The sequence below is a fragment of the Pseudophryne corroboree genome, chromosome 7 (genome assembly GCF_028390025.1).
Source record: "Pseudophryne corroboree isolate aPseCor3 chromosome 7, aPseCor3.hap2, whole genome shotgun sequence".
NCBI classification, from domain to species: Eukaryota; Metazoa; Chordata; class Amphibia; order Anura; family Myobatrachidae; genus Pseudophryne; species Pseudophryne corroboree.
This window is the reverse complement of record NC_086450.1, coordinates 12,008,091-12,036,059: the sequence shown is the minus strand read 5'-3', so window position 1 is coordinate 12,036,059 and position 27,969 is coordinate 12,008,091. Positions and strand designations below refer to the sequence as shown.

General features: G+C 45.6%; 1 protein-coding gene across 1 annotated transcript in view; it reads right to left on the bottom strand.

The window, feature by feature from the left end:
• Nucleotides 1-26,840, bottom strand: part of KLF7 (KLF transcription factor 7) — a 125,404-nt gene extending 98,564 nt beyond the window's left edge. The window contains exon 1 of the mRNA XM_063932684.1: nt 26,190-26,840. Coding sequence (XP_063788754.1) covers nt 26,190-26,291 — 102 coding nt within the window. The 5' untranslated portion in view covers nt 26,292-26,840. The remainder of the gene's footprint in view (nt 1-26,189) is intronic.
• Nucleotides 26,841-27,969: the final 1,129 nt, after the last annotated feature.

Genomic DNA, 27,969 nt, shown 5'->3' with positions numbered 1-27,969 from the left:
ATGGCAACTACGATGGAAGCGTTCGCAGTGGTCGCTAGAAGATTGACAGCAGGAAGCCGTAACTGGGAGGCAACTGACCGTTTTCTGGGAGTGGTGAGGCAAACACAGGCGTGTCGCGCGTTTGTCCCCCATAGGCGGCGACTATCTGATCGCACGGCTGCAAAAAACTGCTACCGTGCGATCAACTCAGAATGACCCCCACAGTCTCTGCAGTTGGGACGGGGGGGCGGGGTCAACAGCAAACACTTCCAGCACACTTGCAGTAAAGTGGGGTCCCCTGTCGGGGGCTGCAGGCTTAAATGCATTGATGAATTCATGACCCAAAATCACACTGTTTATTATTGTTTGTTATTATGGCGAGTGCTAGCAAAAGCACATAAATAGCAGTGGTTCTCCTCGGGTTGGTGGTCCAGGACCAAATCAAATCAAATTATTTATGGTCAATGTGATTGGCAAACCAGAGCTGGTGACTGCCAATCCCAAAACATGTGGGTCCTGTCCACCACCCCATAACTGACCCTAGGGACAATACATAAGCACAATTTACTTCATTTCATTTTTTATTCTGAGATCATTAGTAAGAATCTCTTGGCCCAGTGATGCCATGTAAAAAAAAAAAAAAAAAAAAAAAAAAGTTGATACTCTAGGCTTCCGCGGTTCAAGAAAGTTTGGGAACTACTGGGTTAAGGAAACGGGTGTGGTATGTTAGGTAGATTAGACTTAGGTCAACCATTATTGGTCGACAGTAAGTAGGTCAACATGGCTTTTAGGTCGACAAGGACTCTTGGTCAACATGAGTTTTTTGTTTTGTTTTTTACTTTTTTTGGTGATGTTTTCTCTGTACAGTGACAGAGAACCCCAATTAGTGCACTATGTCCCCTCGTATGCCTCACTTCCCTCACCATGTTTCGGGCAGGTTACCGTTCCCAATTGTAGTCCACGTGGATCGTACAGTATGAAAAAGTTAAAAAAAAAAAAAAAGTAATAAATAAATAAAATAATAATAATAATAATAATAATAATAATAGTGAAAAACTCGTGTCGACCTATTGTCACGCTGACCTAGAAACCATGTCGACCTACTTACTGTTGACCAATAGTGGTCGACCTAGACAGTGTCGACCTACTTACTGTCGACATAAAGACCGGATCCCTAAGGAAACAATTGATAATGATTTCCTATCCAATTAACACAGACTCCGATGGGTCATTAATACTGTGAATTGTAATATAAAAAGTGTTAACAGCAACACAAAATCCAACAGTATAAAAAAGTAATATGGAGATTTGTTAGAATAAATCTAGGGTTGAGGAGGGCTATTGTTTAGAGAGGTCTAACATATAAAAAAATAAAATGAACATATAACTTTCATTTTTTGGTTTCGATAATGACGAGAACACACAGCGCGCAGTAATATCCTTCCATTACACAGAACCAATTACATTACAGTCACTTGAGTGCATTATCCCCTCCTCCCAGACGGTATCAGCCCGGGGCTCTTATTTCAAGGCTGAAGGCTGTATTATCACTTCCGCGCATTCTCAATTAGATCCATACATTTATGAGGAAGGGAGCACATATATATTATATATATATAGAAGAGGAGACAAAACATTAATAACGCTTCTAGATATTCTCAGACTGTCACTTACGACTCTGTATCCTTTCAAAATGCAAAAAGGAGAAAGGCTGGCGGAGACGGGGGTAAGAATTGTATCTGTGGAGTAGGACAGAACGCGTGTGATGGATAAGGCGACCGATTCAGCAAGGTTTGCAATTTCTAGGAAGCTATTAAAAGGCAGAGTTCCGTCTCCCCGTGCAGCAGTAATATATACTGCTCTTTAGAAGCCGATATTATGTGGAGTAAAAAGATTTTACAGCGGCGAGCTACAGTAGCAGAGGTCGCAGTGGCGTTCTGGAAGGACAATAGAGCCATCCGCTGAATGCGGAACACTGACATTGCCGGAACGCATCTTTACACCGGGTTCTCATAAAAGGTTGTGAAAGAGCATTATTAGGAATAAAATTACATTATTATTTTATCAGAGGGAAGATACACCTTCAGCGACAGTATTCTGCGCACGGGGCAAGGTTACAGGCTCAGACGGCCATCTCCCATGACTACCATGTGCTGCATTGCAAAACTGTTACGATGATCTAAGATCACCTAGCTTGATATGGTGGTGCACCAGCGGGGGCCATGCGTCGATAACCAGCGCTGAGGGTAAAGGAATGGAAGACGCGGTGACACACATGCGCAGAAGAGCGTGGGGTCGATGGAGTTCCATACATAGGACTGAGAACCACTCTCAGTAGCACCCAACCTGGACAGAAATTGGAGCGGGTCCACGGTTTCATCTGCAGAAAGCGTGATGCCACTGGCGCGATGGCATGCGCACGTGCCCATAAGCTCAATACATTTCCGTTCTATAAAGTGGAAACTACATCTTGGATTGCAGACTTAGTAACATAGTAACTTAGTATCTAAGGTTGAAAAAAAGACAATTGTCCATCGAGTTCAACCTATTTGTGGTCTCCTATGCAGGATTATTTGGTATAAAATTTTGACTGATACTGATGTCAGCCGTTGCGTTTTATCCCTCTTTTTTATAATAACTATAATGCGTGACTACACACCATAACACTGGATATCCTTATCCATTAGGAATTTATCTAACCCATTCTTAAAGGTGTTGACTGAGTCGGCCATTACAACTCCCTCAGGCAGGGAATTCCAAACACGTATTGTCCTTATCGTGAAAAAGCCTTTACGCCGTATTGTGCGGAATCTCCTCTCCTCTAACCTGAGCGAGTGTCCACGAGTTCTCTGTGTTGATCTAACCAAAAACAGGTCCCGCGCAAGAGCTGTGTATTGTCCCCTTATAAATTTGTAGATGTTGATCATGTCCCCTCTTAATCTCCTCCTTTCCAGTGTAAACATGCCTAGTCTTGCAAGCCTTTCCTCGTATTCCAGCGTCTCCATACCCTTAATTAGTTTGGTCGCCCGCCTCTGAACCTTGTATTTCTTGCTGCTATAGCTGTACGGTTTCCCTGCTACGGACCGTGGCCCGTTTGTCCCGTTCGGCCAGAGCTTACACCTGCACAGGACTTATTACGCTGCTCATGGTTAGTTGGATGCTGAATATATGACTACAGGTATCACAGAGTCCCTAGTCTCCTCGTGTCGGCAACTGTCCTATATCCTACAGCCCATGTATGCAACAAAGGCCTGGTAGCCACAAAGTAGCCCATCCTTATCCTGTGGCGGGAGAACAAAACAGAAATCCAGACTGGAGAAGTCAACTGATCTTTATCTACAGCGGAGCACCGGGAGCGTCCTAAGGGCGCGGCAACTTGGCTGTCCGGGCTGCAAGACTGTTCCGGCAAATGACCAGCCAATCACCGGTGTCCTGGCTGGCTCTGACAGGTAGGACTTCACGTGAGGTTAAAGTGTTGAGTGAAAAATGGAAACGTCTTGAAATTGGTTGATGGGCCTGATCAGAGGGGCACACAGGCTCGGCCGCAGCGGCAATCAGTTCTACTAAGACGCCCAACAGCAGCAGCACCATCCAGCCTCTTAGATGCACCATCATTATTCCATCATCAGAGATTGGACCAGCGCTATGGCAGCTGCAATCTTACCGTCTGGACATGGGCTTGTGTGTCAGTCCTACTGCGTCTTTAGACCCCCACCACACTCCTGCGTCTAGCTAGCCACCCCCACCATGACCACTGACAATCAGACTCTCCTCAGGACGCATGTACAGGCCTTGCGTCCGATATCTCCACCACTCACACCTATGAACCAGGCCCAGCCCAGGGCTTACTCCTACAGTGCGATACACACAGGCTGATCGGGGCCGGAGCTGCCGTCACACACCCGCCCTGAAAACGCTTGGACACGCCTGCGTTTTTCCTGACACTCCCAGAAAATGGCCAATTACCACCCACAAACACCCGCTTCCTGTCAGTCAGCTTGCGAACGCCCGTGCAATCAAATTTTTCACACCATCCTGTCGCTGTTTGGCAACGCACCTGCACATTGCGGTGCATACGCAGTAATTTGATAATCGTCCGCTGTGCGATTTCACATAACCGTGACCAGGAACAAATTGGGCCCTTAGTTCGCTGCAGCCTCCCGGGTCCTGTTCCCAACACTGCAAGACGGACTCCTCTGAAACTGGAGGGCTACAAGTCATACAAGGCTGCAAACACTTATCCGGAGCTGCGCAATCCTTCTTGTGCCATTATACTAGAACTTGACCATAGACCACATGAAATATACATGGAAGGGGGCTGAGCGAGAGGACGATCTGTTGCTGGAGAGATTCTGCGCTCCGCAGACTGTGGCATCACGCTACCTCCCTGCGCTGCTTTCTCATCCGTCTTCCTGGAATTGCTTTTTCCAGTGGAGACATCAGCATCGCTGGCACAGAGCGAGAGACGATTACTCAGCCAGTGGCGGCGTGTGCGTTTCCAGCAGCCTCATCCACTTACGGATGCAGAAAAGACATCGGAAGCAGCTAAATCATTTCAGAACACAGGATGCTGGAGGATCGGACAATCGCTAATCATTACTTAGTGCAGAATTAGTTTCTAGGACAGGGAGAACCACTTCTGCAAAGAAATAGATAATCATTTTATTAATATAACCTTTTATACAACGGGGCTCAAAAGCGTTTAACAGGTACCATGAACAGTTACGTCAATTTACACGCATGTATGAACAAGAGAAGAGCGTGCAACCTTCTCATATACAGTCTCTGGGCCTAATTCAGATCTGATCGCAGCAGCGAATGTGTTAGCTAATGGGCAAAACCATGTGCACTGCAGGGGGGGCAGATGTAACATGTGCAGAGAGAGTTAGATTTGGGTGGGGTATATTGTTTCTGTGCAGGGTAAATACTGGCTGCTTTATTTTTACACTGCAATTTAGATTTCAGTTTAAAACACACCCCACCCAAATCTAACTCTCTCTGCACATGTTACATCTGCCCCACCTGCAGTGCAGCATGGTTTTGCCCATTAGAGAACAAATTTGCTGCTGCAATCAGGTCTGAATTAGGCCCTCTGTGCCCTGCTCGTCCTCTATTTCCACAGTTACAGTATGAATTGGTTGAAATAAAATAACCTACCGTCAATTTAGAGAATTGCACTCTTCACAGCAGCACTATGTATTTCAGGAAAAGAGCTTGTGGGGGACAGGGACCACTATGGTCCTTGCGGCTACGGTTCCACGGCAGGTAGCGTACTCATGGCAGAGGTGTTTTATTAGAGCAGGGGGCCGGTGTGTAATCTCCGTAGCCCCCACTTAGAAGGAATTGCATCAGCGGATGTGCTGGAGACTCAACTGCGCATACACAAACTCTCTTGGAATATGAAGCCGGCAGCATTTTTCCTGCTATTTACTCAGAAATTAGAAGCTGGCCCTATATTTTTAAAGAAAGCGCCGGGAAAATGGCGGCAGTGGAGCATTGCACTGCAGGTGGGGCAGATGTAACATGTGCAGAGAGAGTTAGATTTGGGTGGGGTGTGTTCAAAATAAAATCTAAACTGCAGTGTAAAAATAAAGCAGCCAGTATTTACCCTGCACAGAAGCAATATAACCCACCCAAATCTAACTCTCTCTGCACATGTTACAGCTGTCCCACCTGCAGTGCACATGGTTTTGTTCATTAGTGTGCTTAACCTGAATAACCCCCAATATCTTAGAGTTAATATAATGGAAATAAGGCAATGTAACAGCCATAACTGTAAGAAGGTGATTGACTTATGGGTGGAATTGCACAATAGTCCTTTATTGATCACCACTGTGACATATGCATCCGGCGACCTTGCGGACTACTGCACCCAAGCAGCGATTGTACCGCCGCCCGCTAGTATTTAGCCAATCATATCTTTGCACACAAACATATCATGTGAAAGCTATACCGACTTTGCAGAACCAATACCGACCCCCCCCTCCCTTCCCCTCCTCGCCCCATAAACGGACGTCACATGATACGGTCACAGACGGAGAAGGAAACAGGAGGGCGTTTAGGGCAGTGCAAAGGTGAAATAATAAAAGGCTGCAATAAACATGCAGTTTTATCACCAGTAATCAAAAGTAATGAAGAAGGGAATTGAAGACACAACAACGGCGGAGAAACAGAAAGAGGAAGCAGAAATATCAATCTCAAAGGAAAATCATTTTGGTGTGTAATGTGCGCTGCGAACGGTATCTGCTTCGTCATTGTTATTACTAGCACAGGACACGAGTAGCAAAATAAAGTTTCTTTTCACACAATAGGGTGATAACAACGGAAAGTCAGGGGTAATGAAGACGGGAAAGTACAGAGGAGAAAGAGAAAATAAAAGCTGTAGAACAAAAGACATTTGAAACAATAAAAAAATAAAAAAACACAACAACAAACAAGAGCAATCGCGCCACATTCCAGTGTAACAGTAACACATAAACTGCGGCCATTCCCCAGTGCAGCCTCCTACACTGCCAGCTCCCTCCAGTAAGAATTAGGAGCGTACATTGTGCTTCGGACAATGCCAATTGTGGGCGCATGGAAAAACAGCTGCTTTCAGGAACTGCGCCGACAACTAAGAGATACACTTTGTAGCATGGACAATGCAAAACAAAAATAGCAGGTAACTTTGCACCTGGAACAAACCACAGTGCACAGCGAGGGGTGCAAATTATATATATATTTTATTTATTTATTTATTTATATTTTTTTCCATATATTTTTTGGCATGCAGGGTAAACACTGGCTGGTTTTGCATGTAGCATATATTCACTTACTTTATGGGGGGTCATTTTGAGTTGGTCACTCGCTAGCAGTTTTTAGTAGCCGTGCAACCGCTATGCCGCCGCCCACTGGGGAGTGTATTTTAGCTTAGCAGAAGTGCGAACGAAAGGATCGCAGAGCGGCTACAAAATAATATTGTGAAGTTTCAGAGTAGCTTCAAACCTACTCAGCGCTTGCGATGACTTCAGACTATTCAGTTCCTGATTTGACATCACGAACACGCCCTGCGTTCACCCAGCCACGCCTGCGTTTTTCCTGGCACGCCTGCGTTTTTGCAAACACTCCCTGAAAACGGTCAGTTGACACCCAGAAACGCCCCCTTCATGTCAATCACTCTGCGGCCAGCAGTGCGACTGAAAAGCTTCGCTAGACCCTGTGTGAAACTGCATCCTTCGTTGTAATAGTAGGCCACGCGTGCGCATTGCACCGCATACGCATGCGCAGAAGTGCTGTTTTTTTTAGCCGCATTGCTGCACAGCGAACTAATGCAGCTAGCGAACAACTCGGAATGACCCCCTATAATGGTCACTGAGACTGGGGTGAGTGGGCGGACTGCTCATCATTAACATTAATGTAGCACCAGCCTATTCCGCTGAAGCGGAGTGACTGCAGCTTTATACTAGTCCTCCGAACAGAACATCACCCCCCGACCCCATAAGATAGGCAGATTTTTCCACCTTACCCGAGAATGCAGCTTTGAATAATACACAGATCAGGAGAATGTGCATTTCATGCGAGATATGACTCTGGGTAAATAAATAAAGTTCAGGAACTAAAGCAAATCCCACTTCCATATACAGCTGAAAGCTATGCTGCTGTATGCAATACGTCTTCATTATCTAGTGCAGGAGAAGGCACTACACTACATCAGCTTCTGCAGAATGAACCGTTTTACGTGCGTCCCTTCTGCAGCTAAGAGATGCAGCGCAACTTGAACTGCGCCCTTCAGGACAGGACGAGGCGCTGGACAATGACTGCTTATTAGCAACGTGTAGTAATGGCAGAAGACATGCACAAATTCCGAGCCATTTTCTTTCCAAATTGAATATCAAATAGCAAAGAAAATAAGGAAATGTTGACGAGATTCTGTTAATTGCATGAAAGCCCCTGAGGGAGCAGCATTCCCAGCCAACAAGATAAGACTTGGCACGGACACTTGTTTGAGCCTGAGGTCCTGGCAGAGCAACTAGGGACTCAACCATGATGTCTGGTCTGGTACAAAGAAGAACATCACACATTTCTTAGAGAGAAATACACGGATGACTCTGTTACAATATACAAATGATACTGAGCTCAGGTGAGGAAGATAGGACAGACTGCGCAATTGCCTCGCCGCGATAAAAGAGCATTACAGCGAATGGCGATAACTTCACAACTGTACGGTAACAGCGGGTGTGGATCAGAGGGTCGACAGTAACTAGGGTCGACAATCATAAGGCCGTCCACTATTGGTCGACAGTGGCTATGTCGACACCTGAAATAGGTCGACATGGAAAAAGGTCGACATGAGTTTTTAAAAAATAAAAATTGGTGTAGTTTTCTTCGTAAAGGGACCAGGAACCACAATTAGTACACTGTATCCCCTCGCCATGCTTTCAGGTTACTATCCCCAATCGTAATCCACGTGGATTGTAAAGTACGAAAAAGTTTAAAAAAAAACAAAACAAAAAAACACCACTCAACCTTTTTCCATGCCAACATATAGACCATGTCGACCAATAGTGGTCGACATCCAGTTTGAGTCTAGATGGCCAAATCAAATTGACTGGTACTGATTAAGTCACCTGTGCTAAAGCATGGAAATCCTTAAAATCTGGACTGTAATGGCGGATTTTGGGAAACTCCGGCATAGCAACACATTGGCATGTCAGGAAGAAGTCTTTAGCCCCTAATACATACTATTCAAGGCCAAAAAAAAAGACAAGACACAAGTCCATTGAGCAAAAGTAAGATTAATGCAACATAAAGATTCTGTCGGCATTCCACACAGATTCCTCATCCGCCGCTTCCTTCCTCGCTGATCCTCTCTGGACTCAGAGGTTTTTCATGACAAAGTTTTGGACACCCTCCAAGCAAATGCCCCCTTTACTGCTCACCACTAAAATCACTGGGTACCCGTCACAGAATGCGTCGTTACCAATGCTTCAAGTGCTCATTATGGAGGAATAAGTACAGATGGAACCCTGCTTATCTATCTCTTTGACAGGATTAACTGAGCAAGGCTAGTCTGACATAGGCCCTCATTCCAAGTTGATCGCTCGCTAGTTACTTTTAGCAGCCGTGCAAACGCATAGTCGCCGCCCACGGGTAGTGTATTTTCGCTTGGCAGGAGTGCGAACGCCTGTGCAGCCGAGCGGCAGAAAACACATTTTGTGCAGAACAAGACCAGCGCTGTAGTTACTTATTCTGTGCAAAGATCGCTGCGATGAGTGACACGGTAATAACGTCAGATAACCGCCCACCAAACGCCCGGCCACGCCTGCGTTTTTCCAAACACTCCCAAAAAACGGTCAGTTGACACCCAGAAACTCCCTCTTCCTGTCAATCTCCCTGCGTTCGACAGTGCGACTGAAAGCGTCGCTAGAACCTGTGCAAAACCACAATGCTCTTTGTATCCATACGCCGCGCGTGCGCATTGCGGTGCATACGCAGTTTTGGCGTTTAACTAATCGCGACGCAGCGAACGGCAGCTAGCGATCAACTCGGAATGAGGGCCTGAATCCCCTGCTGTATTGTTCTCTCTGTATTGTATTGCAGCTGAGAACAATAGATTAAAGGCTTATGCTAATACAGCATGGTGCACCTAGGTGCAGCAGAGAAGCCTAGATGAGTGTGGCTCCATCTGTAGCAAGAGTCAGTGATCGCTGGAATCAGAGAGCTGCAGGTGCAATTACGGGCGCAGTATAGAGGGCGACCTGATCATTGTTTGGATGGAGATCTAGTTTAGTGTGTAATCACCTTCTTAGTCCAGGTGTACAGCTAGAAAACAATGTTCTCACTTAACAAATGAGATAAACATTAATTTCCTCTGCGGAAAAGCATTTGCATCCGTCTGATCAAACATTGGCAAACAGCGAACGCTGCAGCGATTTCCCTGAGGTTCAGTCACCAGGTTTAATCGGAGACGTGCCAGAATACCGACAAGCGACCACGACACACGCCCAGGCGGTCATATCCATGTATAACAATGCCTTTACCCATCGCTGACATAAAGTGCATCTCTCGCCCGCTGTTGTGCCAATTCACCCATCGGCCGTTTACTGAACGACTGCGCATGTGTACGGATCGTAGTGCGCAGGCGCGAGGCCAAACTGCAAAAAAATCCTGTGCTTGTTTTTTTTTTATCACTGGGGTAACGCAGACTGATTGACAGGAAGGGGACGTTTGCGAGTGGTAAGTGGGCGTTTTCTGGGAGTGTCAGGAAAAACGCAGGAGTTCCCCAGCGTTCTCAGGGCGGGTGTGTGACATCAGCTCCGGCCCCGATCAGCCTGTTCTCATCGCACTGTAGGAGAAAATCCTGAGCTGCGCACACTGCACACACTGGAAACATCATTAGATGGTGAGTGAGGTGTGAACGGATTTGCAGCTGACCGGCGTTTGCAGAGCTTTCCACACGGGGTACGCAGACTTGCACGGGGCGGGTTTTCACTCTGTCTGGGCGGCGATTATCCGATCGCAGACCTCGGCAAATTCACAGAGGACAGAAGAGGTCTGAATTAGGCCCAGGGTCAGGTGAGTCTGCCCAAACAGACGAGGGAAAAGGTGAATGCATCTAAGGGAATCTGGTAAGAAACATATAAAATTGGGGTAGACGCCAGTTGGGGTAGACTTTGCCTAAAGGTAGGGATTAACGGGGGGAAAGGGCACGGTGGGGTCAGTGGACGGTGCAGTGAAGAGAGGCCCCTGGAGGTATTTGTGGAAAGGAGAGACGGAATTGTGGAGGAGCAGTAGAAAGGATCAACAGTGAGGAGAGAGAGAGAGGAGAGAGTGAGAGAGAGAGAGAGAGAGAGAGAGAGAGAGAGAGAGAGAGAGAGAGAGAAGAGAGAGGAGAGAGTGAAGAGAGAGGAGAGAGTGAGAGAGAGAGAAGAGAGGGGAGAGAGTGAGAGGGAAGAGAGAGAGAGAGAGAGAGAGAGAGAAGAGAGGGAAGAGAGAGAGAGGGAAGAGAGAGAGAGAGAGAGAGAGAGAGAGAGAGAAGAGAGGGAAGAGAGAGAGAGAGGGAAGAGAGAGAGAGAGTGAGAGAGAAGAGAGGGGAGAGAGTGAGAGAAGAGAGAGAGAGTGAGAGAGAGAGAGAGAGAGTGTGAGAGAGAGAGAGAGAGAGAGAGAGAGAGAGAGAGAGAGAGAGAGAGAGAGAGAGAGAGAGAGAGAGAGAGAGAGAGAGAGTAACACGGGCAGACGCTGGACGGGGAACGCACTACACTGTAGCTAATCTTCCACAAATAAATACCACGCTGCGTAACGCGACCTGGAAGTCACCGATTCTTACAGGATGTAAACATTTCCACAGGAAAGCCAAACGATAACAACGCTGATGACAGAAGCCTGGGAAGAGTCACAGGAGGGCTCAGCGCACAGCCCCAGTCGCCGCTGCAGAAAACGCCGTCTCCATGCAACATGAACCGTAAGATCCAGTAACCAGTACCATCCATACATTGCTACTGCTTGGGAGGAAACATTTATATGGGAACCACGTCGTTATAGCGGAGACACCCAGATTTCCCATCAGCCTCTCTCAGTTTTGGCGAATGTTACTTACAAAGTCCTACGAAAAGCAAAAATTTGGAACGTTAAATGGGGCACTACAAGTACTTAGTAGAATCTTAAGAGCAGCACATTGTCATGTACACACAGACATTCGTTCAGATGGTTACGCGGAAATAATTACCATCTACAAAAGGACCTGGAAGAAACGTGGTAAATCCGATCTGATTGGCGATTACGAGAGAATCAGGACACCCGACCTGCTAATTGTTACTGGTGTATGATCAATATGTGACCTGGCAGAAACATAAACCATTGCGGTACAATCTGGACATATACCATGGGCGTTGCCAGCTTATTTGCCGACGCGGCAGTTTCGCAGAATGGCCGCTGAATGAATAAGTGTGGTCACAGTTCGCTTTCCCCAACCATAAATTCACAGATTTTTCATGATCAAAAATGTGCAGAATTATGCTATTTCCCTCGGCAACCCGTCACGAACTGCCAGCAGCAAAGGCAACGGAAATCTGGAAATGTTTTCCCGCCCGTGTATCTTCTGGGAAAGACAATGGCCCTCATTCCGAATTGTTCGCTCGTTAGTTTTTTTCGCAACGGAGCGATTAGTCGCAAACTGCGCATGCGCAACGTTCGCAGTGCGCCTGCGCCAAGTAAATTGTCAAAAAAGTTTGTTATTTTACTCACGGCTTAACGAAGAAATTTCATCGTTCTGGTGATCGTAGTGTGATTGACAGGAAGTGGGTGTTTCTGGGCGGAAACTGGACGTTTTATGGGTGTGTGCGAAAAAACGCTGGCGTTTCTGTGAAAAACGCGGGAGTGTCTGAAGAAACCGGGGAGTGTCTGGAGAAACGGGGGAGTGTTTGTGACGTCAAACCAGGAACGAAACTGACTGAACTGATCGCAGTGAAGGAGTAAGTCTCGAGCTACTCAGAAACTGTTAAGGAATTTCTATTCGCAATTCTGCTAATCTTTCGTTCGCAATTCTGCTATGCTAAAATACACTCCCAGTAGGCGGCGGCTTAGCGTGTGCAAAGCTGCTAAAAGCAGCTAGCGAGCGAACAACTCGGAATGAGGGCCAATAAACAGTTCCTTCTAGCGACATTCTTATTCCGGACTAACACGGTTTTATGGGGGCCAATAGGTCAGACCTCTCCGATCACTTCTGCTTATGAGATTAAAAATAAAATAAAAAAAAGTCTGTTTATCATATTAGAATGGAAAAAAAAAAAAATGTAAACTGATTCTGCCGGCGGTCCCGCTGCTACACTGCGCAATTCAAGATGGCGGGTATCAGGTCAACACGGCAAGAGTGCAAAATAAGCAGTACTATCGATTGTACTAAATACAAATCTGTTAACATTTTATTGTACGGGTTCATGTTTACTATAGGTTAGCATTGTTGGACAGAAAAGAAATCATTTCCGCTTTCAGATGGCAAACCTGGGTCCAACGCGGCTCAGACCCCTCACTGAACCCGGGCCACCCATGTTAAACACTGTGATGTGACTTTTCTGGCTCACATTGATGAGGTTTCAAAGGAAAAATAAAAGGAGGGTCTGGGGCCTGCTCGGAGCAGACTCAAACAGCCAATCAGCACCTTTTCCTGAGACGCGGGTTGTATATTCCGTGTCATAAGCTTCCGCACTGCACAACGACCTGGGTCCGACACATGTTTAACCCCTCTTTTAACCCGGGTTATTCACTTTGGCGCTTTCACGCTGCACCTCAACCTGGGTTGTTTTGGCGATGTGAAACGGGGTATTGGAAAGTGCAACAATAGTGCAAGAAAACTGTATGAAAGAAACATCTAATTTTACTTGCAAAACAAAACAAAAAGTATTGGAGAGAAAAAAAAATAAGATTTTAAACCTACATAAGGGTTATGTTACAGTTTTGATCAGTCTCTGGCTGATGATGTTTTGTTCATACTGTTAACTGGTTGCGTATATTCCAGGTTATACGGTGTGGATGGTGTGGGCTGGTATGAATCTTGCCCTTGGATTAACAAAAATCCTTTCCTCGTACTGTCCGTCTCCTCTGGGCACAGTTCTCTAACTGAGGTCTGGAGGAGGGGCATAGAGGGAGGAGCCAGTGCACACCCATATCTAAAGTTCTTTTTAGTGCCCATGTCTCCTGCGGAGCCCGTCTATTCCCCATGGTCCTTACGGAGTCCCCAGCATCCTCTAGGACGTAAGAGAAACTAAATAAAAACAAAATTTTCTTAATGAACTGGTTTTGCCAGGAAATCAACGTTGGTTCTTTATTACAAGGTGAACAAAATCAAACCGATGTGTCGGGATGCATCGGTGTGTATCATATATATATATATATATATATATATATATATTTTCATTCTAGATCCATCTGTAATTAGATACTTTCAGGTAACCAGCCACCACTTTAATTCCTCTAGATCAGGGCTAACAAACTATAGGAACCCGAGAACCAACAACACTGTTTTCATGGCGATGACGCAACGGAGGTTAAACTAAATGTGCAATGCAATGAGTATATCTGCACATCCCTGCTAATCTAGCCCTCTGTATTATAGCGAACACATATTTCTAGAATAGACCCTACCCTACATTAAATATACTAAGACCTTATATTCCCCACAAAGAGTATGGAGGTCATTCCGACTTGATCGCACGCTAGTTTTTTTTCCGCTGCGCTGCGATCAGGTCAGAACTGCACATGCGTATGCACCACAATGCGCAGGCGCGTTGTACGGCTACAAAGCGGATCGTTGCTGGGCGATGGATTGTATGAAGAATTCATTCGCACAGCCGATCGCAAGGAGATTGACAGGAAGAAGGTGTTTGTGGGTGTCAAATGACCGTTTTCTGGGAGTGGTTGGAAAAACACAGGCGTGTCCAAGCGTTTGCAGGGCGGGTGTCTGACGTCAATTCCGGCCCCGGGCAGGCTGAAGTGATCGCAGCGGCTGAGTAAGTCCTGGGCAACTCAGAAACTACACAAAATATTTTTGCAGAGCTCGGCTGCACAGGCGTTCACACACTTGCAAGGCTAAAATACACCCCCCAGTGGGCGGCGACTATGCGTTCACACGGCATCTAAAAACAGCTAGCGAGCGATCAACTCGGACTGACTCCCTATAGCTGAGAGTAGGCACATTTGGTGACAAGGAGCAGAGAGCGTTACAAGTAGGATTAATTAGAATATACTATTGATTGGAAATGATTCACCTTTATTATTACAGGTCTATAAAAAACCCTGGACAAAACAATTCATATATAAGAAAGGGGAATTCAGCCTATTTAGCAAATTTAAAGGTTTAGCTTTACAATAAAACTGTATGGTAATTAAATCAATGAAAGGACACATTCTTTGTGATCCATTTTACTTTCACGAGACCCAACCATAAAAAATGCATTTACTAATTGTTTCTGCAGCTTTACTAGATCATAAAAGAGAGACGTAATAAGTCGCAGAGTCAGGAGGCGCAGTGCTGGCTTCTGCTGATAAAACACAATTATCTGGAGCTAGTTCAGGTTTAAATGTTGCAATGCCGTTAATTCTCCAGAAAAATAATTATTATTACTTATTTATCCAAAATAATCCCCCCCCCCCCCCTAAAAAATAAAAAAATATATATATATATTTCACTGATCTTCCCAACATAAAGGACAAAAAATGAATGTGTTGGCTGCGTTTACTAACGGACAATTTGCGAGCAATTACCATAAATTCCCCCTTTTTCACAATTCCACAAGATGGATAGAAACATTATAGCAGTAATTTGCCAAAATTTCATTTATTGTAACTTAATTTACTTTAGTCGGAGCGATTATGGGGCAATAACACATCTCGCCCCGCGGCGCACTTTGGTAAATGCAGCCGTAGGTTATCTGCCTCCTGACAGTACAAACGGCTGGAGACAGAGGAGTTATATTAGTGCACAGACTATGTCGCCGAGGATCTCACCCCTCTGTGGAATATATTTAGGCCTATATCAATCCTCCTTAATGTGCAGTCACCATGTTTGCCTGCGCACATTGCAGTAACCGGTGTGGATCATTGGGTCGAGCTGAATTAGGTCAAAAGACCGACTCCATAAGATAGACGCGCAATAGGTCAAGAGGGTCGGCATGTAAAAAGTAGACAGATACAAAAGGTCGACGGGGTAAATAGACAAAGAAATTACAAAAAAAAAGGTCAACACAAGTTTTTTCTTTTTTTTTTGTGTCAATCTCTATGTTAAACCACATGTGCCCCCCAATTAGTGTTCAGCTTTGCTCGCAATACTCAGCACAGGATACTATTCCCTTTCCTAGTCCACGTGGATGGAAAATAATGAAAAAGTAAAAAAAAAAAAAAAAAAAAATGTAAGAAAATAAAATAAAAAAATAATTAGGCAAATATAAAACATTAGTATTCCTGCGCACCTCTAGGAGGTGATAGGCAACACTGGTGGTCACAGGGTACCGCCATTACAACAGCATTTAGTGGAAATTGCCTACAGCTTAATCACCTCCTTGATCGACGTATCAGAAAATGTTCCCTAGATTCAAAAGGCAAAAAAATACTGAGCTTGTAAATATATTCAATTAGTGGTGAAGCAAACACCATTAAAATCCAATGGAGGTAAATCGCCCCAAAGACTTCTATAACTCATAGACGAGAAGGACACCCTTGAAGGTAGACACGAGAAAACTCACCACAAGATTTCCAAGAGTTATCATAGATTGCATACCACGGGAAACGATCATTAGGTCGACAAGACTTAGGTGGACAGGGTTTCTAGGTCGACATGAGTTTTTCACAATTTTTTTCATTTTTTGAACATTTTCATACTTTACGATCCACGTGGACTACGATTGGGAACGGTAACCTGTGCCGAGCGCAGCGAGTCACCTTACCTGAAGCATGGTCGTTCCGAGTTGATCGCAGCCAGCAACTTTTTGCTGCTGCTGCGATCAATAGTCCACGCCTATGGGGGAGTGTATTTTAGCTTAGCAGGATGCGAACGCTTGTGCAGTCCTGCCAAGCTACAAAATTGAAAGCAAAAGAAGAAGACTAGCCCTGGACATATTTACCCTGTGCGACGATCTCAGCGATGATGGGGCGGGCTTTGACGTCCGACATCCACCCTCCGTTCTCCTAGACACGCCTGCGTTTTACTCACCACTCCCTGAAAACGGTCTCCGACGGTCCGGATCTGCCCAGGTACGCCTTCTTTCCGTCAGTCTTCTTTGCGGTCGGCTCTGCGACCGCTTTCTTCGTAGGACGCGACGAAACGCAACGTCATGCACGCGCAGTGCATGCGCATTCCGGACCCGTTCGCACCGCAGCGATAAACCGCTGCGTGCGAACGGGTCGGAATGATCCCCACTGTGCACTAATTGGGGTTCCCCAGTCACTCTACGAAGAAAAAAAAAAAAAGACATCAATTTTTTTTAATCTCATGTCAACCTTTTGACAACCTTTTGTCATGTCGACCTAGACCATGGGGTCAATTCAATTCAGCAACCTATGAATAGCGCCGGGAATTAGCTCCCGACGCTATTCAATTCAGCTCCAGTTAAGTCGGCAATGTCCCGTTCTCGCCGACTAAACAGGTTGAATTGTCGGGAGAACGGGCATTCTCAGACTTAACTCCCCGGCGCGAAACTGATTCCCGACAGAATCAGCCTCGCGCCGGGAGCTAATTCCCGGCGCTATTCATAAGTTGCCGAATTGAGTCAACCTAGGGACCATGTCGACCTAGAAACCCTGTCGACCTAATGCAGGTCGACCCATAGTGGACGACCTAATAACTGTTGACCTAAGTAAAGTCAACCCAATGACCCATACCCCATACCACGGCCTATGGTCAGAGCCATGCTACTGAGAAATGGTATCAAACCTTCCAATCAGCCTCTAGCATTTACGAAGAACAGTCTATAAAATGATAGCTAAGAGCCTATTGGTTGTGAAGGGTTGATGTATTCCCACCGCCCCCCCTCAGATGAGCCAGGCAGGCGTTAGTGACCAGCAGAAGTAGGGGGCTGAACATAGTAAAATAAAGACATTCTATTTTACATACGTGTAGCTGATAGATTGCACAGCTGGATAAACAAGCTTTTATTCTTTACCGATTGTTTATTCAAAACACTCCGCAATGGATGCCCAAACGTTCCAGGGCTGACCGAGCCAATGATTTACTTCATCACAAACAATTAGAGCGAAGCGTAAATACGGCGAGGGCCGGGAGGGGAACCATTAGACTCTTGCAAATTTCCGCTTTAATTAACAGAAATAGGAAAATGCATCTTCACAAGACGTGCAGAAAACACTCCCTGCGCGGTGTCCGAGTGCGCTCACGGGCAGCGCAGCTCTGCGGGAACGGAGAACGGGAAACGATCATTCGCAGGCTGCAAAGTCCTTTCATTAAATGACAGATTTTCACATTTATTATTTATTTATTAACAGTTTCTTATATAGCGCTGCAAATTCCGTTGCGCTTTAAATAGCGCTAACATACGCCACTGCACTTTACAATTGTTAAAATAGTAATGAGCTTAATGTAGCGTTACCTGGAAACATTTATTGGGAAGACCACCAAGAATGTAACGGGCAAGAGGTTAAAATATACTGTAGTGTGGAAAGCATCTGCCAGGGCTGTGCGAATGGTACACAGGGGGCACAAGGCTGATTGGATGGTACCACTACTGCCACAATCGTACCTGCATTTGGTTGCAGGGTGCCTGGACAACCCCAAGAGCTGCCCACTGTCCATAGGATGCACCCGGCTCCCAGTTTTCTGGTCCCAGACCCTTCTTCGCGACGTCACACATGCAGGAGGCGGGGCCAGCCACGGCTCTGATGACCGCTAACAGTCGCCACACGGGTGGGCAGTAAAATTTTGTTTAGCTCATCAAACTCTACCCAGAGCTAAATGCTTCCTTTTCATAATTATACATCACCCATATAGGGATGTATCCAATTTTTGACGGAAGCTGCCGTCTTCTCGGAAAGACGGCAGCTTCTGACAGGTTTAGGTCGGAAAGGGGTTCCGACCTATTCAATGCCGGCTGATTTTTTCAGACAAGTCTGGAATTCCCGACTTCACGGAAACCACGTGGATTGGCGGAATCTACGTTGGCTGTCAGAAGCGCGGCCAAACCCGACAGGTTTTAGCCCCGTTTCCAACAATGTCAATCCGACTTTAAAGAAAGTCGGATTGCCGTTGTTGGGAATGGGTTAAACCTGTCTGGTTTGGCCCGGCATTGAATACTGACCTGTCGGATTGTTTCCGTTGGAAAGGATCCGACAGGTATTGAATATACCCCATAATAGAGAATACATTTTAATTTTACAAAAGTTTAGTTTTACTAGTCCATCTTAGGACAGGAAGAAGAAATGTAATTCCCATATATGCAAAATAGTGATCAAAATAGGATTCTAATGGGCCCTACACACTGGGCGATGTTACTGAAAGATATGAACGATCTCGTTCATTAATGAATGAGATACCGTTCATATCTTTCAGTGTGGAGGCACCAGCGATGAACGATGCGCGGCCCTGCGTTCGTTCATCGCTGGTGCCCCGTTGCTTGTGCATGCAGGCCAATATGGACGATCTCGTCCATTTTTGCCTGCACTGCTATGGAGCCGGGTGGAGTGAAGAAACTTCACTCCCCCCCGTCACTGCCCCCCCGCCGCCGGGTCGCCCGTCGGCCGTATCTGCCTTCAGGCAGCTCGGCGGCGGATCTATCAGTGTGTAGGGCCCATAAGAGTAGAAACAGACGATCAGTTGCATCACAGTAAAAAAAATATAGCAGAAAATGGGTTAAGGATTTATAAATCGGGGATCGCGACAAGAGGATCCAGTGGGATGCAATCAGTATGTCGACACAAGAATGTCAACATAGTTAAAATATAGACATCAATGATGACACCTGGAAAATGTCAACACTTGAACAGCATGTCAACACATGAAATGATGATACTGTCAAAATGTCGACCAAGAGCGTTACCTACAGATGGAGCCATGCTCATCTAGCCTTCTCTGCTGCACCAAGGCTTATTAGCATAAGCCTTTCATCTATTGTTCTCAGCTGCAATACAATACATCAGGGGATTAAGTCATTACAGGAGGGGATTAAGTCCGACTGCCCTGGCTCAGTTAATCCTATTAAAGGGATAGATGAGGAGGGCTCCATCGGTATATAAAAAAAAAAAAAATTAGTGTCAACATTCTGGCCATGTCGACATTCTCATATTGACTTAACATCCTGAACACAGATCCCAAGTGCAGACCATACCATGACAAAAATAAAAAAAGAAGAAGAAGAAGAAGAAGAAGAAGAAGAAGAAGAAGAAGAAGAAGATTTGAGTCATTTCCAGAGAAGAAGAAAAAAACAACTAATCTGCAGGAACATTCAGATGGCGGACACCATTCTATAGGGGCTACTTAAAGGCGGCTCAGACAGGAGATATACAGTAATGAACAGATATTTCACAGCACACTGTATGGGCTCGGTCAGACGATCACGTTTATAACATTTTATCACATCAGCATCTTCTATCCAGAAGAAGAAGATTAAAGAATACGTTGTGAAAGCGCAGATGTGAACGAGACTTAACCCAGGTTTTCAGCAACAGCGCACCGGCATAAGCTGTATGCGCAAGTGATTACCAGTTGTAAGCACGAAAACGATTCCTAGGCGTGAGCTGAAATATGAAAATTCCTAAAATGCAACTCGTGTGCGGACACGAGCAGATTAAACCCACCGGTGCCCCCATCTCAGGAGTACCGGCGGCGGATAGCGAGAGGTAGGAACGTCCACTTCACCCAAAAACGCTGCAGATATCTGTAATAACGTTTCATACAAAATAGAATTAAAAAAAAAAAACCTGAATAAAATAAAATACTTTGGTTTAAAAATCAGTCTACGATGAGCAAGAATTAGATTACGGAGACCCGCTGTGCCACAACGCTGCCAAACATCGGTCATAGTAAATATCATAGACTCCAGGATCTGGACATTTATCATATTGTACTAATAACACCTGACGCAGGTAGGCAGGATTCTCCACTAGGCACACGAGGCTCATGCCTAGGGGCACCACTAGCTGGGGACAGCACAGCAGTCCCCCCTGCCTGCATCAGAGCTTCTCAGAGCCCCAATTTAGAAGTGGTTATTTGGACACTGAACAAAGACTACATTCCCCATGATGCATCAGGAGCAGGCACATGTGCAGTCCAGGAGCCCAGGATAAAATAATACTGTGCCTAGAAGTGGCTAGTCCCCTAAATCTGCCCCCAGACAAAGCAGAGTCTGCAAATCCCAGGAGCGGGGTCGCCAATGTGCACTAAAACCTGGAAATCACTTATATTAATGCCCATACAGACATATCTTCTCAAGCGCCTCAAACACTTGCTGGCTACTAAGTTATGTTCAGCTACTTCATGTATGCAGGGCAGTCAAGAGCCGGGCTGGGACCAGGTACTTTTCAAGGGGTGTGGCCTAATCACAGGAGGTGTGGTCATGTACCCTTAGAAAAAAATACTGCACAGCAGCGTGTGCTAGGATGAGAAGAAGAGCTGCAGCTGCTGCTTCCAGGTAACGGGGAGGGGCCTGGGCCCCTACTGGACCCTCACTGGGCCCCTCCATCAGACCTGGGCCTGGGTAATTTGTACCCCCCCCCCCTCTCTCGCTCTCTCGGCACCACTGCATGTATGTTATGCAGCCCTGTAACACACGGCCTTTCATATATATCAATAGTAAATAGCAGTTTTCTATTGATCTGAAATGCAAAAACAAGTGGAAGTGATGACTTTTATATTTCAGTTTGCAGAGACGGGAGATGCGGCTGATTTAGAACACAGCTTCCATATGAATGTAAGTAACGCCTGTGGAGGGATTTGTTGAATGACTATAAATATGCGGAACCTGAGTATTTGTGTAAGTTTCTTGTGTATGACACAATTGGTTTGTTCTTTCCCTTGCAGAAATCCATGTAGTAATACGCACAGAGTACAGTTTGAGAAACCAGCGTCATTAGTAATATCACACTGCAACAAAACAAAATGTGGCAATCATTTCATAACGCATACAGAGCCAGTCTAAGTTACTGATACGCAGTTATCGGAGGAGAAGGAAATGGCAACGTGATATGAAACACAGACATATAGAAATAAATAAATGATTGCTGGGTTTAGGTCATACGTTATAACCACTCGGACATTATAATCACTGGGAGAAGCAAGGCGTAATAAGGGAAATATGCAAAGTAGTGGCCCTAATATTATACACATATGGAGATATAATAATCAAATCAGGAACGTTTCGTATCCCCCCACAGGAAAACAGGACTCTTACACTGAAGACAATATGTATTATTCTGTGATAGATATAGTGTTCTCACTCTGTACAAATGTCATGCAGGCCAGGTGGCAGATAACCAAGCATGCAACTCATTTAGAATAAAGGGCAAGCCGTTCCTTATAATGCATGCAGTTCCCAAATAACCACCATCGCAACTCACAGACCACTATTAATGGGAGGAAAACTCGCCTATTGCACACGGATTATTTGTAGCAGTCATCTTATTATTGTTACAGTCTATAAAGTGCCACAAAAACCACAGAGTGTAGAGTAAAGACGTTATAAAGGAGCATCCGGCAAAGTAATGGACAGACTGGAAGCAGAATCCTGCGCAGAAGATGTAACGGTATATAACAATATACAGAACATCTGGGAGACAAGAAACAGGGACGCACTGATGGATGAGTAGGGATCAGACAAGAAGGAGGGCCCTGCTTATGTCATCATACACTCCAAGGTAAACTATGAGGCTGAATCAGAGTTGCAGGCGCGATTGCACTGCGTGCATGGAACATAATGCGCCCGTATACTGAGCTGTACGTCTATGCAGTCAGACAGCCCCTATCCATCCGCCTTTGCAAATAGCGGTGGTCATTACCAGCATGCACTGGCACCTGCAGCGTCAACTACAGGCCCACCATCAACTTAGCCAACGTGTGACAGCCCCACGGCTGCCCATTCTGCCGCAAGCAGAACCGCTATTGAAATGAGACCGGTGCTAAATGGCTCGCAGATGGAGGATGTCTGCTAAGGAGCATGCGTAGTGCTTAAAATCACCAGATCCGTCTGTAAAATGGACTCGCGGGCAGCTCCGAATTGCCCGCCTTGTCTGTACATGCTACTCCCAATTTCACTAAATATGCAAGAGACACATATCATATAAACTAAACTTTGCATCTTGGTTTCCAAGCTGCAGCAGAATTTTTTTTTGCTAATTTCTAAAAACAACATAATTTTCCTATTCACCAGTTTTCATTAAAAAAAGAAGAAGAAAAAAAAAAAGAATTGGTCATAAGCGTTCACGTGAGACACGATGACCAATAACAAACAGTCCTTCTACACAGGAGACAGCGGGGGGAGGAAAAGAAGAAGAGCTCAATTGGAAAAGACAAAAGCTGCTATACTGTAACGGTCTGTTCCCATAATCAATAATAAGACACATGGCCGAGTGCTTCCCGGGAACAGGCTTCCAAAGCATATCGGGATACAAAAAGAAAAAAGAAAAAAATCTCCAGGCACTATTTCAAAAACAATTGACATGCTAATTAATTTACATATAAGGCCATAAACAGAAGAGGCTGCATATTTTACAGAGGATCTATGCCAGAGACACATGCTACCATCCTCCCAGTGTACGCGGCTGTACTGATCTCCGCATGACAGAACCTCAATACAATCTTGCAATCAGCCAAAACATTTTTCTTTTCTTTTCTTTGTTCAATAAGGAATCTTTACCTATAAGATTTCATACTACAGTTACGTTCCACTTCTCAGGTGGTCGTTACCAGAGAGTAGAACATTTTCATGACACAAGGCGTGCTACGTTATAATTATTGCATACATACTTAATATTGCAGAGAGGTCACACGACCAATCAAAGGGACAAGTAAAATGTCTGACTCAGGCACGTTTCAATAACTCCGGCAACAATTTCATATGAAAATAAATGTTTTATTCAGTCCCAACTTATAGGTGGCAGGTGCCCTGCAAGGCGGACATACACGATGTTGCCTTGGCGAACGGTCATTTTACAGACAGGACCCCCGCGCTGGTTTTATCCGCGCAACGCACAAACATGTTAACCCTTATATTTCTTACTTATTCCGCAAAAGGTAATAAAACGAAAAGGAGGTCAATGATCAGACAATGAGCGGCCACATGCTATACACAGACTTCAAAAACTAATGGTTTCTGCAAGTGATTTTGTGTTGAATTATTAAACATTAGGGCAATGCTCTTTGGGCCTTATTTAATTATTCATATCGGTACTCAGATGCAGAACAGAGTATTTCTTAATAGGTAATTTCTTAGTCATAAATAAAATAATGCATGGTGCTTTTTTACTGGCAATGGAAAAGGAAGGAGTCATAACTTGGGAGTGTGGCATAGAATATACTATGTTAGAAGATAAACCCCAAGCTGCATGGCCATCGTTGATGCGTTGGGCCTTCATGATGGATATAGGGGGGTGCGATATAGCTGGAAGCCACTCATTTCATTCTAAAAGATGAAACTCCCTTATAAGACAGGAGAGTACTGAGGATCAGGAAGGGATCATATAAACACACAAATCTCAGTTTCATTCCGGAATCCCAGGAATGTCATCTATTTTGTCAGGATACAGAGCCAGGCATCAACGTAGCGCTCCATTTAAGCCAGACAAACTTATATGTACAGCACAGTGTATACCCCAGCCATCCAAGTACAGTTTCATCCATTCCGTAGTCTACCAGAGCACTGACCGGAGCACAAAGCCCCGGACGACCCGTAAAAAAACGAACATTTTCACATTTCATTTTCATCTCCCAGAGATCATTGCCGACCCCCCCAAGCCCATTGTAATAGCGACATGCGACATCGGTTAATGGTGGAAAGTGGATGGAAGCCACCGTCCAACCCAGTGTTAAAAGGGAACAGGATTTGCATGATCACCAAAAAAAAAAAAAAAGCAGATTGCCCTTGATTATTTTTGAAGGTTCTGCCAACTAGGATGTGTTCAAGGAGAAAAAAAAAATGGCATCTTTCGCCCATTCATCTCTCCCAGCAAGAAAGAGGAGGCTACGGCGGACGAGCTCGCACGAGTGCATGCCATACCCTTTTATAATGACGCTTAAAACTTAAATGGGGATACCACTGTACTTTGATCTATTGTTCTAATGTGCAAATGCTGTTATGGCTTCCTACTGGGGTAGGCAACAGCTGTGGCCAAAGTATCGCATACAGCCTGCCTTGGGCACGCCGGCTATGTCAACAGATTATCTTGCATTGAGCAGTCTAGACTGTTATTTATATGCAACTGATGCAAAGTACTGGCCCAGTAAATTGTGACATCCCCCCCCCCCCCATTTTTTTTCTTCAAGAGGGGATGGGGGGGACGACATTTAAAAATGATTTAAATTGGCTTTCTCAGTATGCATGGCATGTGCAATCCTTATCATGCACACATAGGGGTAAACCAGTGGATTAAGCATCTCCGAGAAGAAACAATGACTTGGGTTCCCATTTGTTCATTTTATTCGTCGTCGTCCCTGGATTTGTGCTACAGAGAGCACCCACATCAAACGTAAAAGCAACAGTCAAGCAGATCTAGCCACCATTTAAAGCTTCAATAGCCATAAAAATAAAATAGAAAAAAATCCAAAAGTTTACTAAAGTGCACTTGTATTAACGAAAGACAACCATCTCCTAATGAGACATCACGGTGCAGCCTTGTCCATTGCTTTCTGCATAACTTATACAGCCAGAATTACATTTGCAATATCATGATCTATAAGGCTGCTCTAGCAGCATCACTTGGCTGGCATGCAAATGACAGTCTCCACCAGTAACCCCCAGTTTATACTGGAATAGACTGCAAATGTATTGACACTTGCAGAGGAGTACAGTGTTCCCTGCATGCAAGTCACACATCTGAGGGCAACTCTTTTGTTTAATACACTGACTTCCCCTTATCTCCTATGCAGGATGTCAGTGCAACACAGTCACAGAACAAATGGTTACATGAGTAATAAAGACAACAAACAGGAGAAATACAGAACAAGTGGAAATAGTAATAAAAACAGGTCACATATGCTGATGCACTACATGCTGGCTTTATTATTCAGTTCTAGCTATAAGTGTGCAATAAACCCCTGAGCAACTGAGCCTATAGGATGTGATGAAGCACCAGGGGGATTTCTGCTGAATTAAGAAAATAGCAGCCAGTGAGGAGCCCCCAGGATTTGCTGATTAAGCATGATATCTTAGAAGGGAACAGCAATCAATTGCAGCAGGGATTGTGTTTGTCAATAAGACACATTATAATAAACAAAAATGTTACATTGTATCTAGTGCATTTGGCTCTTGCATGGGGCTAAGGCACGGTCATCCTTTCAACTTACTCCATGCAATTACAACCACATGGAGGCGAATAATAATAATAATAATAATAATAATAAATAAATAAAAAAAAAGGAAGAAACCTGATGCTTTCCCCCAAATGCCTGGTGACCAGTGACAACTGCAAGCAGCCGGTTACTAGGACTGTGTCAGGTGCCAGGGAATGTCCAAAAATGAATGTGAAAGTGAATGTGAGTGTGTGTGTGCAGTTAAAGGTTTACAGGATTAATTTAAATCATTCACCTGCTGCCAATTCTCCTCCAGGGATGGCATGGCTGAGAAGTAGCCCGTATCATGCACAATCTGCAGCTCCTGGAATATGCTGTAACTCGCCAAAACATCCATGGTTGCAATGCAAGAAGAGGAAGAGAAGAAGAAAACAGAATGTACAGCAAGATCTAATCCCTGTCCTGCTGCTGCAACACAGATAGATCCAAAGTCTCCCTTTCTTAAAAGGTGTTTTCAAGCGCTGATTGCAGGCAGTAGGGGTGCACAGGGAATAAGTGCTGATCAATCAAACCCAAAAATCATTTGCAACACACAAAAAAAAAAATGGATAATGCAGATGCACAGACAATGCAAAAAAAAAAAAAAAAAAAAAGTCAACATCCAAATGTGTGAGTGGGATGCAAGGAATCCTCTGCCAGGCTGTGGTGGCTCCTCCAGAGCTGGTGCCAAGGAAGATGCAAACTCAGTGGCATGCAGTATGTATGTGCCTGTGCAGCACTGCTGCTGCTGCCTGCTGAGGGGGGCAAGCTGGGCTCTCTGATTCAGGAGGAGGCAGAAGAAGTGCTTGCATTTTCTCCTCTCTCTCTCTCTCTAGTCTATGTGTCCCCCCTTTGCTTCTTGAGACTTTCTCTCCCTCCTCTCCTCCTCCTCCTCCCCCAGATCTGGCAGAAGATGAGTAAGCTCCTCCCCTCCCCTCTCTCCCCCCTCCTTCTCTTCCCTCAGCTGGCGGACTGCGCATGCGCGGGGGATTCTTGGAAGCAGCTGCCACTCAGCAGAGCCTGTGCCCGTATAAGGAGAACAGGGAGGGAGGGGGCGTGGCCCGGCCTGGCGGGGAGGAATGGCAGGGCGACAGGCCACTCAGAGGGTGCGGCTCGGCCGGCGGGCGGGACGTGAGGGCGGGCTGGCGCCGCGATTGGCTGACAGCGGCCCTCTGTGCTGCCTTACATGGCGGTGTGAGGGGAGCTATTTTTAGAGGCCTATATAAGCGGCGGCCGGGCAGCGGCGGCGGAGACGGGACCGGGAGAGGGACGTGTGTGGTGGCGGCTGTGGGTAACGCTGAGCACGGAGACACAGCGGAGCAGCCGCCGCCACACTGCTCCCTGCCATGAGGAGACCCCCCTCTGTGCAGTGAGAGGGGCTAGCCCGCAGAGCTGACACTCTAGTGGTCAGAGTGAGTGAGGAACTCGTCACTAATGTTCTTACTCTGTGCCAGTGTCTGACATGTGGTACAGTGTGTCATTATCATGTGTGCTAGTTGGAGCAACGGCACGGTGGCGCAGTGATTAGCATTGCTGCGTTGTAGTGCTAAGTAAGGATGGTCAATCGAGTGCCTGTCGACCCTAATTGGGTCGACAGTCATTAGGCTTTACACAATGTGGCAAAGGTCAACATGGTTAAAAGGTTGACACTGGTAAAGGCCGACATGGACAAAGGGCCGACATGACACAAAAGAAGGTCAACGCACTCTTTCCACCGTCACAGCACGTGGAACTCCAATCAGTGTATCGTGTCCTGTCGCGTGGCTCACGAACAAGATGCTTAGACCCGCTGCGCTCGGCACAGGCTGCTGCCCCCAGTCATAGTCCACGTGGATGGTAATGTATACAAAAAGTTGAAATAGAAACCCCCCCCACACACACAAAAAAAAGCTTCGTCGACCATTTGCAAATGTCAACTTTTTGTACCTGTTGACCATGAGCACTGTCGACTTAATGACTATGTGAACCTTTTATTTAAGTCGACCTATATGAATGTCGACTATTAGTGGTTGACTTACTGACGGTCGGCCTATCGT